Raw genomic sequence first — 17,535 nt, 5'->3', positions numbered from 1 at the left:
CTCCACCAACAGTTCCTGTATTCATAGCGCCTCCTGGCTTACCACACTCTATGGAAATAATGGAAGAACAGTCTGCAAGGCAGGCAGGCATCTGCTTTGCAGAGAGAGAAACTGGTCTAAGGTGCTGGAGTGATCTGTGGTAGACACACAGCCGGTGACTCCAGTGTATGAGCCGCATCTGTTCATTTCACTCCTGTCCCATGGTGTTCCTTTTCCTGTGTATCACTCGGCCACCCAGTCTGTTAGTTACCCACATCACAGGGAGAAATGTAAGCTCAGCTAGATATTATTAAATGCTTATCCTTTATATGTAATATATATATACATATATAATATATACATCTATGTGTGTATACATATATGTAATTTACACAGAAACACACATGGGAGACAGAGAGACAGAGCAGAAAGAGAGAGAGAGAGGCAGAGAGAGACAAGAACAGAAGAAAGGAGATAGAGGGAGAGGGAGAGAATATGGATGTTTGGCCAAGGGAAGATGACTAAGTGAGGGTTGTAAGTGAAGAAGACACTGATCGAGCGCTTCACAGCTTACAGGTTTTGCTGACTTTAGATTCTCCCCTGTGTATTTCTCTGCTAAGCCTTTGCTGTTCGCTACAGAAGTTCATTTGGTTTCCCTGTCTTACTTTGTGGAAATACATTTTAGTGATTTTGAGATGCCTGCTGTCTTGAGACTTTTATTATTTTTTAGTTCTTCCCATTTTCCTACTGTAAAACACCAAGAGAGGACAGATTGAAAGTTTTTTTACCATGATATTTGAACATCAATGGATTTAGAGACAAGCCCCTTGCTAGATTTCTTTTTTTGCAGCACTAGAGTAGTGATTGAAAACTTCTTGACATCAAAACATGGTTGTAATATGGCATGAAATTAGCTTTAGAACTGGGTCTACAACCGAGTGATCTTATTTATGGAAACCACTAATTTGTGTCTCCATATGCATCAGTGTTATTTTGGGTGCACCTCAAATTAGAGGGTTTTGTGACTGAGGAAAATCTCTGCACCACGGCATTTACAGTTCCATTTAAATGCTGCATGTATGGTCTCTAGCTGTTTAGATGAGTCACGGAGTAATTTAAAACAGGTCAGTGTTTACCCAGGGCTTAGGATAGCTTGCAACGTGCCCCATACTTTACAATTAGTGTTCTATTCAAATGCTGTGAATGCAGCCCACATGTAGAAACACTTCTCCCAGAATAAATGTAATTATCGGCAATATCAGATTTTTGTTCCTAGATTTGAAAAATTAAAAAATGCATCTAGAATTCAGCGAGACTCTAAGAGCTAATCTGAGGTTAATTAACAGCTTTCGAGGAGAGCATCCTCCAGAGACCCTTGCGGATGCTGTTAGATGCTGCAGACAGTGTGAAGAATTTTACTTATATAAATAAAACTGTGAATGCCCACACTTGGTGCCTAAAAGACATCGTTTCCAGCGGAATCTGTACTTTACTAAAGGAAACAGAAATTCTTATCATTTATTTGAAGCCAAAGAAAATGCCTGAATGTTATATAAAGGGCACTGAAAGTTGTCCTTAAATGAGGTTCTAAGAGAATGGCTGTAATTGTCCCTCCTCTCTTCAATTTTTTTTAATCTTCCTGTTTATGGTAAAAGTTTCCACTTTGTTTCAAATGCCATAACTCTGTTGCCACAAGTAACAGTATGGTCCATCAGTAGAGGCTGGACAGCCTTGAATAGGCTCTCCCCTGCTGGCTGTGTGATCGTAAACATTACTCAGCCCTTTATTTATACCTTTCATATATGAAACATGGAAGTGGTAAAGTATTTCTGAACACATCTGTGTTAGATGTGTCCATCCTTATAAAGGTCCTGGTGTATAGCAATGCTGTTGTAACTTTTTTGTTCTATTTTCAGGAAGAAGTCATTTGTGGTTTCTTTTCCATTAGATAGAATGGCCTGTGATGGCAGCTGGTCACGAATTATAATTTCTGTAGAGAAATAAATTTTCCATTTGACAGAGATTAAAGAACTGCAGTGTTTTCTTGCTTTTGGAAAATTGAGATATTTAGACTTATCTAAGCTATAATAAAATGGAGATTAGCAAACACCCCACGTAGACATCTGCACATCCATTTGTCCATTCATTTACTCGCTCACTCACTCATTCACTCATTCACTCACTCATTTACTCATTCCTTCCCTCACTCACTCAATCATGCCTTCCTTCATTCCTCACTCACTCACTCATTTATTCACTCACTCATTCATTCACTCATTCATTTAACAACACCTACTGATGATGCACTGTTGTTTCCCTCCATGCCTTTATTTCACACTGGAGTCTGCTTTGAGTGGTAAGGCAACAATAGCACCTGCAGGCTTTAGCAACCCATGTTAGAATCACGAGCACAGACAGGACTGACTTTGAAATACTGTCCAAGCTCCCCCCTACCCCTGCCATGGACTTTGCCTTGAGTCTCTCACATCTTACTCAGCTGGAACAAAACAGTTGCTAATGGGTTCTTCACTATCCTCCTCCAGGTCATCCTCCATGGGATTGGTTAGGTGGCTCTTCTGGAGAGGGTTCACATTCTAGAACACACGTAAAATTCTGCAATAGCTCCCCGTCACTCCCAGATGGCCTCTTAACCTGCACGTGTCTCTTAAGATTATCTGTGGTCTCTCTTCTAACCTGGGCTGTCTTCCGATACCCTTATAAATTTCCCATAGACACAGGATCTCTCAAGCCAACTGGTATCTTGTATGCCTTTGTGCCCTTGAACTTGCTCTGTCTACTGCAAGGAATGGTCTCTGTTTCTGAATGTATTGCTCAAAGTCCATTTAAACCTCAGTTGAAACCACCTCTTGTGTGAAAATCTACAATTACTACTCATTAGAGGCTCTGAAAGCTCTCGACGTTAAATACTATACTTGATGCTGTGCGGAAATGTTGGTTTCCTTCAGTAGATTATGAATTCTTGAAAGCAGTGGTTGCTTCCTCACGTTCTTCTGCTTCTAGATGAGTGCATGGTTTGAGGAGCTTTAAAGGAGTGTTTGTGGACTTGCAGAATGAGCAAAGGGCTACTTGCTTTGTGTGCAGCTTTTTGTTCCTTGTCTTCATGCTGGCCTAGATGTCAGGTCTCTTTGGGAAAAGGAAAGAAACAGTGTGGAGTTTAACCCCCCTGCAAGTCTGAATTACTTCATCTTTAAGTTCAATCAGATTCACTTCTAAGACTTACCCTCAGTTTCTGTCTTTGTTTTTAAGTCATGGGTTGCTTAGAAGTGAATTCATCACTCAGATGAGAAGCCTACGTTTGGATCTATTTTTAGATTTTTTCTTTTGTTTTTTAATTCTACATTTGGCTTTTTTTTCACAGTTTTTTTTAAAATTGGGAACAGGTTTTTTATTATCACATTGCTCAGGGCAGTTATCATAAAAAAGTTCTGAAGATAGCATCCCAGTGATACCAAGGTGATTTCTCTCACACGGAACCTGATGGCTTTGGCAATTGGAAGTAATTTTATCACATGAATGTCAACACACACACACACACACACACACACACACACACACACACACGTACTATTTATATAATAGATATTAATCTGTAGAAGATCTAGTGATGTAATTAAAACACTTTGGTATGTTGCCTCTCATTGGGATCCATTTCTTTCCTACTGAGGACTGAGACAGATTATTCAACTCCTCAAGTCTCTATCTCCTCATTTATTTACAGATCCAGTATGTCCCTAAGATTAATGTTTGTAGCCCCAAAGATTATGTTTGAGAAATACCTAGAAGTGCCCCTGACACACAGATGATAGTGAATTTTTTTTAAGTACCTCAGAATCTTTCATACCTTCATGGAGGTCCAGTGAAGTGTATCTCAGATCTGAAATAAGGCACCTAGCACACAATCCACCCATTTGGTGAAGAAGCAGTCTAATAAATGTTGGATGAAACAAATCTTTAAATGAGAAAGCAAAACGCCAGTAAAAATCACTTGGCTAGGCTTTCAATGGGGAAAGCCCAGGATCATATTCATTAGGATGACAGGAGAAGGTCCCTAGAACTAGTCTTATGTCAAAATCAAACAGGTGGGGTTCAAAATTCATGCAATTATACCTCTCCTGGTTTTCAGATTTTGATACTTCTGACATCTCTATTTTCCAGGAAGGGCCCTATGTGGAAGATTCTGCTGGAGAGTTTTGAATATGGGATAAAGGAATGGTAATGACTTTAATTATTTTATGCATGAAAAAACCTGACATCATTAAAAGTGTACATAGCTTGTGAGAGCCATTTGGACTAGGAAGACAAGAGAGTGAGAAGAGCCTGACAATGAACCAGGCTAACCTCTATGTACAAGCTCACTTCAGTGTAGTGATGAAAAGCTTGTGACTTGCTAAAATGGCTGGATGCAAGTGCTATCTTCTGCTATATCCATGAGAATGCTCTTTAGTCTATGTATAAAAAGATTCAGTACTGTGACTCTAGGAATACACTGTGTTCCTAATACAATTTCCTCATTTTTATCAGATGCTCAAAGTTCCTTTTAATTAAATGAAAGACACATAAATATTCAACAATTAGAATCCCTAAGAACAACTCTGTTGCTGTTTTTCAGAAAATGATAGATAAAATGTTGATACAGATTGAATGGAACACACATATAGGTTGGCTAGATTGTTTTGTCACTGAAAAAGCTAATCTAGCTACAAAGTGCCCTCAATCAATTAGACAAATAGCAATTCTGACCTTCGTTTAATGTTTAGCCTAGGAGAAATTCTTCATCTGGACTATTCCTGAGGGTTCTATGTACTTAGTAAGGTAGATCTAAGAGAAACTGCCTGTTATGGGACATAACATATACACACTTATGAGACAGTGTATTCTCCAAGGAGTTTCATAACTGGTACCCATAAAGGGACCATTTCCCATTTAAGTCTCTCCCTCCAGATTTGAAAAGCTGGAGCCATGCGTGGTAGAAGGCACAGGCCTGTGTATTAAAGGAAACACAAATGAGTAGCATGGTGGGGCTGAGAGTGGCAAGTGATATTGTAAGTTAGTTCTTACAATAAGAATGAGCTTTGAACTCTGTGTTCTATAGGTGGCTGTTCATAAGGCAGGGTAAGATGGAGCTAGACTCTAAACTCCTTGGCTGCTTGGATTGCACTCTCTATTACTACTGTATTGTATTCTCTTCTCCCCTGCCCTGGAATGTCAACTTAGTGGTGAGAGAAGGCTTTCCCACTTTGTCTTTGCTGATCCCATATCTCCTCTCTCTCTCTCTCTCTCTCTCTCTCTCTCTCTCTCTCTCCATCCATCCATCCATCCTCCATCCATCCATCCATCCATCCATCCCTCCACCCATCCATCCACCCATCTATCTGTCTATCTGTCTATCTATCTGTCTGTCTGTCTATCTGTCTATCTTTGCTAGACTTTAAGCCTCACAAGGTATGGAATTTTATCCTTTTGGCTCCCTCGTGTATTTTTCACCAGTGCCTGGGATAGAGCTTAGACTATAATAGTTATTCAAAACATATTTCTCAACTAATATTGCATACAATATTAAATAACACTGGAAATCGATCAGAATTCAAGCACTTCAGCTTGGTAAAAGCCCACCGCAGGAATGAAGGACTGTGATATTCAGTGTGGTTGTTATTAGCTATAAGGGACTTTTTAAGCTTAATTACAATTTAATCCAATTTCTTAGCTGTAACCAAAGTGCTCAGGGCCTGTCTGATGGATGGCGAAGAGGCAGATTCTGTCATCGGAGGAAGTTCAGTTGGACTGCATTGCTCTTGAGGTTAACGGCATTGCCAAATGCTCCACCTCGGGCTGGGACTAGTAAGACATTTAAGTGCAGGATTTTGAACAGTGCTGGCTTTGGGTATGTCATTTTCCCTCCTCCCTTTCCTGTGGCTGAGTGTGCCCAAGAGTAAAAAGGATTCATTCCAAGGAATACAGCAACTGCCACATGGTCAGGCAGATTTTCTGCCAAAACTGTAAGTCAAGCAATATCCTGACTTCCTTCCAAATAAAACCAATCAGCGAACACTACCCATAGCCAGTCTAGGGGGACAGTCAGAATTTTATTGTTCTTGGCTCTGCATCAAAGTCGGAATTAGAGCTGGCTTAAGGAGTATATTGAATCCCTGGGGTGGCCAGCCTGTGAATCCACCCTTGATGGATATACATTAAATGGTCACTCAAGACTATTTAAAGGAGAAGTTAACTAGCATGTGAGAGAACAAGAAAGTTGGATACATTCTACTTTCTTGTCTGAAATAATTCAGACAAGATGAGAAAAATAAGCCTCCTGCAGTTACTGGGCCGTCTTCCTAGAAAACAATATGGCATGGGTGCTAAGAGCAGAAGTTCAGTCCCAGCCTGCCCAGGAAGAACATGGTGCCACCAGGAGAAAGTTAGCAAATGACATGACCTTTTCATCCTACATTTCCTTACTTTTACAATGGAATCAATATCATAACAATCTCATATTACAAAATACAAAAAACCTTACATCAAGTTCTTGTGTATAGATGCCAGGCAATGATGTATAAAAGATACTCATATTTATATATAAAATTAACTCTAGTGTGTCAAACATGATGTTGGCTATGGCACGGGAGTGCTAGGGAAGGGTAATGCTACATTATGTCTCTACTTAGTTTGTCAGAGTATTTCTTCTCACCCTATTTTCTTTCAGATGGTGGAAAAAATGTAACCTCTATTTTTTGTTGCATATTATATGATGGACCAATTCTTGCTTAGAAAATTTCAAGCAACTTATTTTATTTTATGTGTATGAATATTTTGACTGCACACATGTGTGTTCTTGTACCCAAAGAGATCAGAAGAGGGACATTGGGTCCCATGGAACTGGAGCCAATGATGGTTGTGTGCCACCATGTGGATGCTGAGAACTGAAATCGGTCATCTCCAAGGACAGCAAGTGCTCTTAACTGCTGAGCTTTCTCTCCAGCCTCTAATTCTTCTTACTTTTTAAAAAAATGCCACTTCTTATCTATTATCAGTAGTAAGTTTCCCAGTAGTAAGTTGTTTCTGGTCCTCTATCTCCCATGCATTATGTATGCATCAAAATTCGTATGCAGCCAAGTAATTGAAACACTGATATGTTTTGGCATATTGATAAAAAGGCAACTGTTTCTTGTATCCCAGGTATCTCTGAGGTAACTTGGATTCTTATTTTTCTCTTTGTTTAGATAATTCATTGTACTCCTTGTTGCTTGTCTGACAGTCTTAGAAACGTGAGGGCACTTACAAGACCTTCATTTTATTCCATGGCTAGAATAGGCATTCACAGCACATTGGCTGTGAGAGCCTCTCTTCCCTTAGATTCATTGTTAATCTATCATACTCTGTCCTTTCATCTGAGCCCACATGTAGCCTTAAAGTCATTCTTAGTGCATTTTAGGGAGCCATCACCGACTGATGTAAGTTGACACTCAAGAGGAAAATGCCTTGTGATTTCTGTACCAGAAATGATAAAAACTGAAGTGCATCATCAAAGGATGAAAACTAAAGCAATCACAGGCTTACAGAAATCCAAATCTTAGGTCTATTTCTACACGCTGAATCTTGACTGCTATGGGCTTAGAGCAATAGTTTCCTTGATGCTTATTCAAGACCATGGAGTTTTCCCCATGTGATGAAGAGTTGTTTTATATAAACTATCCCAAGAACATGTAATAAGCACGAATATCCACTCAGAGATGCAGGAAAGGCTTTACTGGAACCAAAGGGAGGGGGTTTTCTTTGTTGTTTCTTTTGGCAAGATTAGTACACATTATCATTGGATCCTACGTCAATGCATTATCCCTCTTTCTGCTCTTTCTGTCAAAAAGAGCTTTATAGCAGGTTGTCAATGTTGTATGCAGTGTATGGAAATGCTGTCCCCGATCAATCTGAAAATTCCATGTAGATTTCTGGGAAAATCTGATGAGAACATTCCAGGCATTAATTACTGGTGGTGCCATTGATAGCGAATTTACCCAGCATAGTATCTGCTGCAGGGTCTGTTTGTTAAAATGCTTCAGGATTAACTTCTAAATGGCAGGGATTAAATCTGAGGTCATTCTGTTTATGTATTTATCTGTTCACTTCTTTATTTTATGTGTACGGAGACTGAGGAAGCTACTTTGGAAAACACCAGATGTAGCAGAGAAATCTAAGTCAGCTTCTTTAAGTGGGGAGCATGGTTTATTCTCATTGGGATTAAGTGGGTTCTGGTTTTAAATGGCTCGTCGAGTTCTGCATTGGGTTCATCTAAGTCACTGCTCAGACATGTGTAGTTAATGGACAACTTTGAACTCTTCCCCAGCGTTGATGGGTACTCTGGCAACTGCAAACAGCAGCTCTCTAAAAAGGAGCTCGTCCCAGATATTGTTTAGCCAGATACTTTCTACAATGTTAGTTTTTTCATGTTTAATGACACATTTCCCCAGTGAGCCAAGAGTTGAGCAATTTTAAAGCATATTTAATGTAGGAATCGGACTGGTTAACTTAGATCTATAAAATCTTTTCCCCTCATGGTATTTTCTTCTGCATGCTTGAGATCAGTCTTTTAAAGTCAATGCTTCATCCTTCTCATGTTGACACAGTATGGGGAGATTTAACAACAACCTGTCCGACAAAAGTTTTATTATACTTTGTGCTTTCTTAAATAAACAGAGTCGTTCTAGCCACATAGAGTGTGGACACTGTGACAAGGGTGATATTCTTTGAAGAAAATTGATAATGACTCTCTCTGTGGTACCTTCTGCTGCTTCAAAACTCACTAACGTCACACTGATAACTGTTTGCTACATTTGTTTACATGAGATTGCATACACATCCATGGAGGAAATTTATGCTTTGTAACACCCACAGTACCTAAAACAAGTGTTAGAAAATAACCAGTGATTGATGAATTTGAAAAGTCATGTTATTAGTTCTCTAAGCTTTCAATTAAATCATTTGGATACATATTGTAAAGATAGAAAAATTTATATAGAATTATATGTGATTAAATATTACATCACTTATTTTATTAAATTTTATTGCATTTAATACATTGAATTTAAATATAGAAATAGAAATAAAGTTAATCTTCTCTCTCTCTCTCTCTCTCTCTCACACACACACACACACACATACACACACACACACACTACTAGTATGCCAGCTCAAAGACTTTCTCTCCTTGACCACTTCTCACTTTTGGTAGTTCATGCTTTTAATCCCAGCTTGCAGGAGGCGGAAGCAGGAGAGTTTAGAGTTCAAGGTCAGTCTAAATCATAATAGTAATATCAAAATATAGTCTCTTCTACCAGTTTCTTTCATTTTGTTTGAATTAAATCTTTTTTCAGGGTTGTTACACAGAGAAAGCCATTCTTCATCTACCATTCAATGGACCCTTGGGTTAAATACAGATTTTGAGGGAAAGGGGAATAGGGACTCGGTCGATTATATTGTCATTTATGTATAACTGACACACTGTTGAACTGCTGTTGGGAATGCCCCACTCAGGGTTTTATCCTGGGCTCCTTAAGCACTGTTTCTTTATTGGTGACCATGTGATCCTGTAGTCCTGTACTTAAATACTCATTACAGTGCCTCTGAGTGCCAGGGCTCTATGCCTTGTTCATCTTCCAGCAGCTCCATGCACATAGTAGGTACTCCATAAATGTTGATGTTTACAAAAGTAACAGTAAAACCACCTTCTGTCCTTTGTCTTTGTTGTTTCTATGATTTCTTTCAGGAAAAGTGAAAAAGAACCAGCTTGACACTTTTTTTTTTAATAGAAAATATATCCTAGAAAAGAGATGAGACAGATGAAATTAACAAAAACTAAAATGGACACTTGAAATCAATATGGTTGGCATTGTTTCTTGCTTGCTTGCTTGACATTCCAATTACATCTATATCATGCTGGGGTGCAGGCCATTGAGATCAATTACTTTCTGCAGAAAGTAACACAGGAAAATGGTAGGGCTTTTGACACCCTTCAGTGTCAGCCTGAATCTCTGCAGCAGCAGGAGGAAACATTTGTGATCATCGCACAGAATGGCGTGCCCCAGGGAAGAGCTACGGCTCCTGGGTTCCTAATATGCCTGATTTCCAGATGACTTTCTCTTGTCTTTGGATATGTGATGCATATTTGGAGAGAACAAACTTTTTTCACATCTCCACGAGAAATCTTTCAGTCATAAAATTGGGAACCATTTAATGAAGTTTTCCCTTTTCATTGCTAGTGGATGTTCTCAGGCCTTCATCCTGGCTGATAAAAAATATCCCCTATTTTCAATTAAAATAAAAAAGAATGACTAACAGCAAGGAACACAAAATCAATCAATCAATCAATCAATCAATCAATCATCATTTGAACCCATGGAAATTCTAAAGTTTTCTTTAAGCAGAAAAGTCTCAGAAGATTTTTTTAAACATACACACACATGTACAGCTCATATTCTCTCATACCTTTCCCATACCACTCACCCATACCTTCCCTCCTACCCCAAACCACATAGGCATCTTCACATACATCGTCATCCCTACTAGACCCCCACACCTCCCCACATACCATATCACATAACATGCATCACAATATTTCTTCTACTTCCAAGAGTAAGGCAGTGCTCACATGTTTTTTATAGTCTGTCCCTAACTAAAATGCCACTAAAACATTATACGATAAATGTTATATGCGTCACTGATAATTTCCCAACAGTCTTGAGCAAATTATTAAAAACCTCTTAAAGTATGTTTTTCTTTTTGGCTACTAGATGGTTCTGCTTCTTTTTCCAGAGTATCTAAAATGTGGCAAATCCAGGTGATAATTTTTGGACACACACACACACACACACACACACACACACACACACACACACGCACTAATAATAAAATTGTGGTGGATGAGGGACACTGATTCAGAGCACACATGTACTTAGATGGCATTCTATGCTTACAGTGATCATTGGCAGGTACTCGTTCATGACATGACAGATGAAGGGGTGAGGTCCTATTTCTCTGTAGCCTTAGACTCAAGATTGACAGTTATCAGGCAAAGACAGATCTGATTTCAACATCAGGACGCTATACCCTGAAAGGTGTTCCAAACACCAGGCAATGCTGTTCATCTGCTTAATCAAACATATGAAGTCCTAGGGGAGGGTGAGTAAGTCTAACAGTTTTTTTTCTGCTTTTAATATTTGTAATTTATGGGGCTTAGTCATTTGTGACTAAGAAGCAGAATTTGAACAATATTTCTATAGTAATGGAACTAGTTATGGAAAAGACTTGATTCATTCTGAACTCTGACAGGTAAACAGGATGTACATCATGATGATAAGGGAGAATATGTACTTGGGGTGTTTCCTTCAGGTACCACATGTCACAGAACAGATAGGGAGGAAAAAAGACAAAATATAGAACTTAATTTGATTCTCAGCATCACACAGAGAAAAACCATTTAATTGCAATTGTCTCCTAGTTTATTCAAATCCATTTGCGCTGTGATAGACACAGTCTGTCTGTTTCTATCTCAAGCAATCTTATTCATGGAAGACAATCAGTTTTGCCAATTATAATTCACTTCCAAAGTGATTCTCTCTTTCAATTCATATTCTCCTTCCAATTCATATTCTTGGAAAGGATCTCAACGACAAATTAGAAAGGTCACAAAGATGACAATGTAAGGCAAGAAAGGTCATTTCTCAAAGATCATGAACTGAAGTGGTATGTAGTTGCATGGACGGTTTCACAGTCCTCGGGACTGTTTTATTTAGCAACCCACAAATGAAATTAACTTTAAACCTTGATATAAATTCCCAAAGTGAAACAGAGGAGTAAAAATATTAATTTAGTCATAAATTAAACTTTGGAATTAGGATGTGTATGCTCCCTATAGCTAATTTTATTTGGACAGTGACAAATTTATTTATACAGGTCTGTTTATATAAATTTGTATGTATGTATATGTGTATGTAGCGGAATGTTTAACTTGGTTGGATTCTGAAAACCAAAGAAGAAATCCTTCCTGGTGAATGAAGATCAAGCTTTTTATCTTTATTCTTTGCATGTAAAGAAAGCACACTGCTACAAAATAATGTTCTTTAGAAATGACTTTAAATTCTACACATGTGTGTTGTTAGAGAATTTCTTATCAAGTGAAATAGCATGATCAATTCTGGAAGTTATTCAGATGGCACACAGAAACATTCTGACCATTTTATCACAATGAGTGTTCTCCTAAGAGAGCTGGTTTTCATCACAACATTGTGCATGGCCTCCCTCTCTCTCTCTCTCTCTCTCTCTCTCTCTCTCTCTCTCTCTCTCTCTCTGTATGTGTGACGTGTACTGATACACATATACACAAGACTCCCCTTCAGGTTTCTATTTATTATAAGTATTGTAAGTATCACAGAATACTTTGAAAGTTTCAACTCTCCCCTAAATAGATAATGTTTAATTCATTGTCTCTGTACTAATTATGTGAGTGATTTCATATTCTTTGATAACTGGCCATGATTCACATTTATGTAGATTCTGTATAGACAGTGATTTTACATACTTAGACTATAAAATAGAAGTAAGAATTCCAAAAAAAGTTGGAAGTACATGACCATTTTGATTCTTAATTTAGGGATGGGTGTAGAACAGTCTAGGTGAGGGCAGGAAAGAATCCACATGGGAAAGGAATCATAACTTGGACACAAGATTATAGGCTCTGCCAGAGACTGACAAACACAGTGGCAGATGCTCACAGTCAACCATTGAAGTAAGAATGGGGTCCCCAATGGAGAAGTTAGAGAAAAGACTGAAGTAGTTGAAGGGGTTTGCAACGCCATAGGAAGAACAACAATATTAACCGATCAGAGCCAGAGCTCCCAGGGACTAAACCACCATCCCAAGAGAACACAGGGATGTACCTATGGTTCCAGTCATATATGTAGTAGAGGATGGCCTTGTTGGGCACCAATGGGAGGAGAGGCCCTTGGTCCTATCAAGGCTCAATGTCCTAGTATAGGGGAGTATCAGGACAGGGAGGCGGGAGGGAGTGCGTGAGTGGGTGGGAGAGCAGGGGGAGGAGGGATGGGTTAGCATGTTTCTGGAGGGGAAACCAGGAAAGGGATACCATTCGAAATGTAAATAAAAAATCCAATAAGAGGAAAAGGAAAAAAGGAAATACTTAAAAAATATTATATGTAATGAATTGGTTTTTGTATGTTAGCAATATACACAATAATTAAAATTAAATATAATTAATAAAAAAAGCAGAGGAACTTTCATGCACTTAAACATTTAAAGGAGTCATTGAGACTTTTCACGGGTACAAAAGCACCTGTCAGAAAACCTTCCTCAACAAATTTTGCTAGGAAACCAGGGGGAATGCTATTCTGAGCTCATGGGTTGTGTGGACTGAGGTAAAGAGTTTAACGTCTACTCTACTAGATTAAATCATGTAGTGCTCTCTCAACTCTAAAGTGCATAAACTTCTCACATATTCAAACAGAAATAATCAGAGACAACCTTATGAGAGATTTTAATATGTTTGAACATATTAAAATAATGATAAATAATGATACATAAAATAATGATACATAAAAGGCATAGGACTTAGACTATCACGGGGCATAGTCTTAGATAGCTAGAAACAGTGGAGAACATCTTCCCTTTTCTTTGATCTTGAAGGACTGGGAAAGCTGCATTCCAAATGCAAATTTGTATGTGTTTTGAGGGTATATGACACAAATCAACCTGCAAACACTATGGAGGAACAAACAGTCAAAAGGTACACACTCTCTAATTCTGTTTATTTCCAGACAAGAGGAACATGTAGCTGTATTTAAAGAAATGAGGACTGTGGCAAATTTTTGAAATAAAAACAGTTAAGGTTCTCGAACACTGCTTTATTAGTCAACATAAAGATCACTGGGCAAATGTCCTCTGTTTACATCCTCAGCAATAAAATGGATCGGTACTTACCCCTGAAGAAGACAATGATGGCAATTTAATTAAACTTGCTAATGAGTAAGCTCTAACTTCAAGTAGGATGTTTTTAGAACTGTCAGATCTCTAGGCATAAAATCACTGTCATGGCATCCAGTGGGATAGAAGCCCTCGGCCTTCCATTGCTTCCCATGTTGCTTACACATGTTGGCTCCAGTATGAACTCGATGACATAGTGTTTTAGTGGGTAAATGGAGGGCCAAGGATTAGGATGGGGAAAGCACAGATGGTAGGTAGCTGCTGATGTGAAATCTCTTCAGTCTGGGGAGGAGGGAGGTGGAGGAGAGAGTGTCTTCCACCTAATTATCTCATCTGTAATTGTGTTACTATAGCTGCAGGCTTGTCCTGCTCATTAGATTTGCTATAGCGACTGCAGGTTGTTCTTTCTTTGATCCCAATGTTCTGCACAGTTCATCACATTGGACTACTCTGTATTTATGAAAGGCCCTATCTCCTGTGGAACTTCTTTGTCACCCTAACCACAGACTAGGGAAACTGGGTAAGAAAGGTTTTCTTGGTTGTTGTTTAGAACTTAAATGACATACTCTCTCTCTCTCTCTCTCTCCCTCTCTCTCTCTCTCTCTCTCTCTCTCTCTCTCTCTCTCTCTCTCTCTCTCCCCTCTGTGTGTGTGTGTGTGTGTGTGTGTGTGTGTGTGTGTGTGTGTGTGTTTAGGGATGACCACTAAGAATTTGCTAACTAATGACAAGGATTGTCCCTGGAGAAGAATGATTCTGCCTCTCTCTCTGCAGTCACTGATTGTTTGTCTGCAGCTCTTCATACGAAGTACTCGAAAATAAACAACAACAACAACAACAACAACAAAACCCAAAACAACATCAACTGAAAGCAAAAGCTGGATGACTCCCCTGTTTATACTCTTTAAACTCATGCATACCTTGTGTTAAATTACTTGCGTAATCTGACAGAGTGCTTGGACCACACTATTCTCCTGGTGGACATTAGAGAGTGACATTTAAGAGCTGGTGGTCCACGGAAAAATACATAGGGGTTGAGTGGTCAGGGAGGAATTTACAAAGGACCACCAGAGCTGTTACCAATTATAGAGGTTTTACCTTCTAGGGTGAGGTAGAAGTACCGGATAACATGGTCTGCCCATGTGCTTACGGCAGCTTGGTGCTTACATCCACGCCTAAGAGGTACCCAGCTTATCTCACAGGCTGCTCTGCTCTGTTACCCATATGCTGTCTGCTTCATTCATCATAAGCCAGTTCCTGCCTCTCTTTCCTTGAGGGAGGATACAGGAAGGAGAGATGAGGATAAAAGAGTACATCCCTTGACTTCCTTTCTTTCCCTTGTCTTCATTATGAGCATGGTCTCCATGTGACATTCCTGGATTTCCCATGCTCTAGAGTAGTGAGAATGTGGATTTCGTAAAAATCCCAGTTATGTTACTTAAATATGTTTTTGTTTTAATCTCAGATATAGAATATGGGGCTGCTTCAGATTTTCCACAGCAGATGACTATGATTTATCTTATGCTCTGGAAGGGGCATAATTCTGTCAGCTGAAGAGCATTTATGTTTGGAATTATGGGGACTCTTCAGAGGGTATAAGAGTGGCAGAACTGAGAGTGGTGTGGCAGCAGCTGCTGCTTCTTTTGCTGTTTGCTGGGTTGCTGGTTCGAGACATCCTAACTACGAAGATTGGACTTGCCCTAGGAACTTGACCCTGATCAGCAGAAAGCAGTCTAAAGAGACCAACGCCCCCTTTCCCCTATAGCCTTCTTTCTCTTGTTGGGGGCTTGGAAGAGATAAGAGTAGAGAAGGGCGGTAGATATAAGAACCCAATAAAAGCCAAATGTATAGTTACTGCGTGGGATATTTAGATGTTGACTTCTGTTCTTCCTTTCCACTGTCCCACACTGTAAGGTCTTGGCTAAATCACAGAGAACATGCTCTGATGTCCTCTTTCCCAAGCTTTAAACAGAAGCTTTGTGCCCAGGTGTCTCCCAAGGGACCTGGCAATTTACTTACCCGCCTTCTTCTGAATATTTATGCCCAAATGCCAGGATGTCGGATGCCCGTCCACTGCCATCGCAGACCACGACTGGTACAGGAGGGGTGTCTCGAAGGTATTCCAAAACAATTGAGATCACATTGGGTCCTCCTTCCACGATGAGGGCCACCACTGGAACCCCTTGACCGATTCCTGCATTAAAAAAGGAAAAGAAAAGGAAAAAAGAGAAAAGAACACAAAGCGAGCAAACCAAATAAACAAAAAGAGAAAAAAAAAAGCACAAACTAAAATTACTGAGCACGGGGGAGGTAATGAGATATGAAGGGATAAAATGCTGAGTGACATTTGTAGAGAACTCATTAGCCGAATTCCCACCCCCAGAAAGTCCATTTGACCTTAACCAATCCCCACAACTCACAAAGGGGAGAGTTTACCCCACTTTATACCTGAGAACCTAGGATACATGAAGAAGGCAGTGGGTCACAGAGAAAGACTGGGCTAGCAGTCAAAATGTTGGTAGCTGTAACCTAATGTAAGAAGTGTCTTAACTATCTAGCAATTTAGTTTTCTGTGTAAAAAGAAAATAGAAGTTAAGATTTTCTAACTCCCTGGTTACCGTAGAAAGGTCTAAATATCTTTGTATTAAACAAACAAACAAACAAAAACAAAGTAAACCAAAACAAACCACTAAAGTCATTAGGGACTTGCTGGTCCACTACTGCCTGGATTATGGGTCTGTGTTCTGACCATAGTTGATCCGCTGAGCTTCAGATCTCAGCGATGCCACCATCATAAAAGTCACCACTTGGGTCGAATGATTTTCTGTATAATTGCGTCCTGCTCTGTTGAGTGAGGTGCTGGGTGCCTCTACTCACTACATATTAGTTGCATTCAACTGAATCAAGGGGATTCAGAGATATTTCCTAGCACATCTAAGCTCTTTCTTTCAAGCCACAAAGCATTGTAAGCTTCATGTAACAATTTCTGTAATGTCTGCATCATGTGTGCGATTCATCCTAACACATTAAGGAGAAGCACTGAAAACCAACATCCACGAGAGAAACAGTGATCCCCATGTTCAGTTTATTTTGCATGGACACCTTAGGCATCGTTAGTGCCCCTCGATAACTTTTGTTCGAGGTTGCTATTGCGCTGGGTTAAACTGAACAACATAAAAATGGATTGTTTTTCTAGGGTATGTACAAGTGTTCTTAGAAAAGACAGATTTGAAATTCGGTGCCCTCTCTATAAATATGAATTTATACAAAACAAAAACAAGACCAAAACTTTGGTCATCTCAGTTCTCTGTCCTTTGGTGTCATTTTATCTCTTATCAGAAAGCTGCTTCTCAGTGACAAATAACAGTCTGAGATTTGTTTGTTGCTCAGCTGGTAAAAGATTTTATTTGACTTATGTGACTTGTTTACCTTCTAAAATATGAGTGCGCCAAGCTCACAGGGTCTTATCAACTCTAAGGCACAGAAGATAAGTTTTTTTTTTCATAGTTTGATTTTACTCTTAAAGGAAGGGTTTAAAATGCTGGCTGCACATGA

The 17,535-nt window shown here is 39.3% G+C and overlaps 1 protein-coding gene across 1 annotated transcript in view; it reads right to left on the bottom strand.

Annotated features, from left to right (window-relative positions):
* Positions 1-17,535, bottom strand: part of Trpm3 (transient receptor potential cation channel subfamily M member 3) — an 851,352-nt gene that overhangs the window by 199,811 nt on the left and 634,006 nt on the right. Inside the window, 1 exon segment of the mRNA XM_032891718.1 lies at positions 16,000-16,174. Coding sequence (XP_032747609.1) covers positions 16,000-16,174 — 175 coding nt within the window.

Source organism: Rattus rattus, chromosome 2 (assembly GCF_011064425.1).
Source record: "Rattus rattus isolate New Zealand chromosome 2, Rrattus_CSIRO_v1, whole genome shotgun sequence".
NCBI classification, from domain to species: Eukaryota; Metazoa; Chordata; class Mammalia; order Rodentia; family Muridae; genus Rattus; species Rattus rattus.
This window is presented reverse-complemented; position numbering and strand designations above follow the sequence as displayed.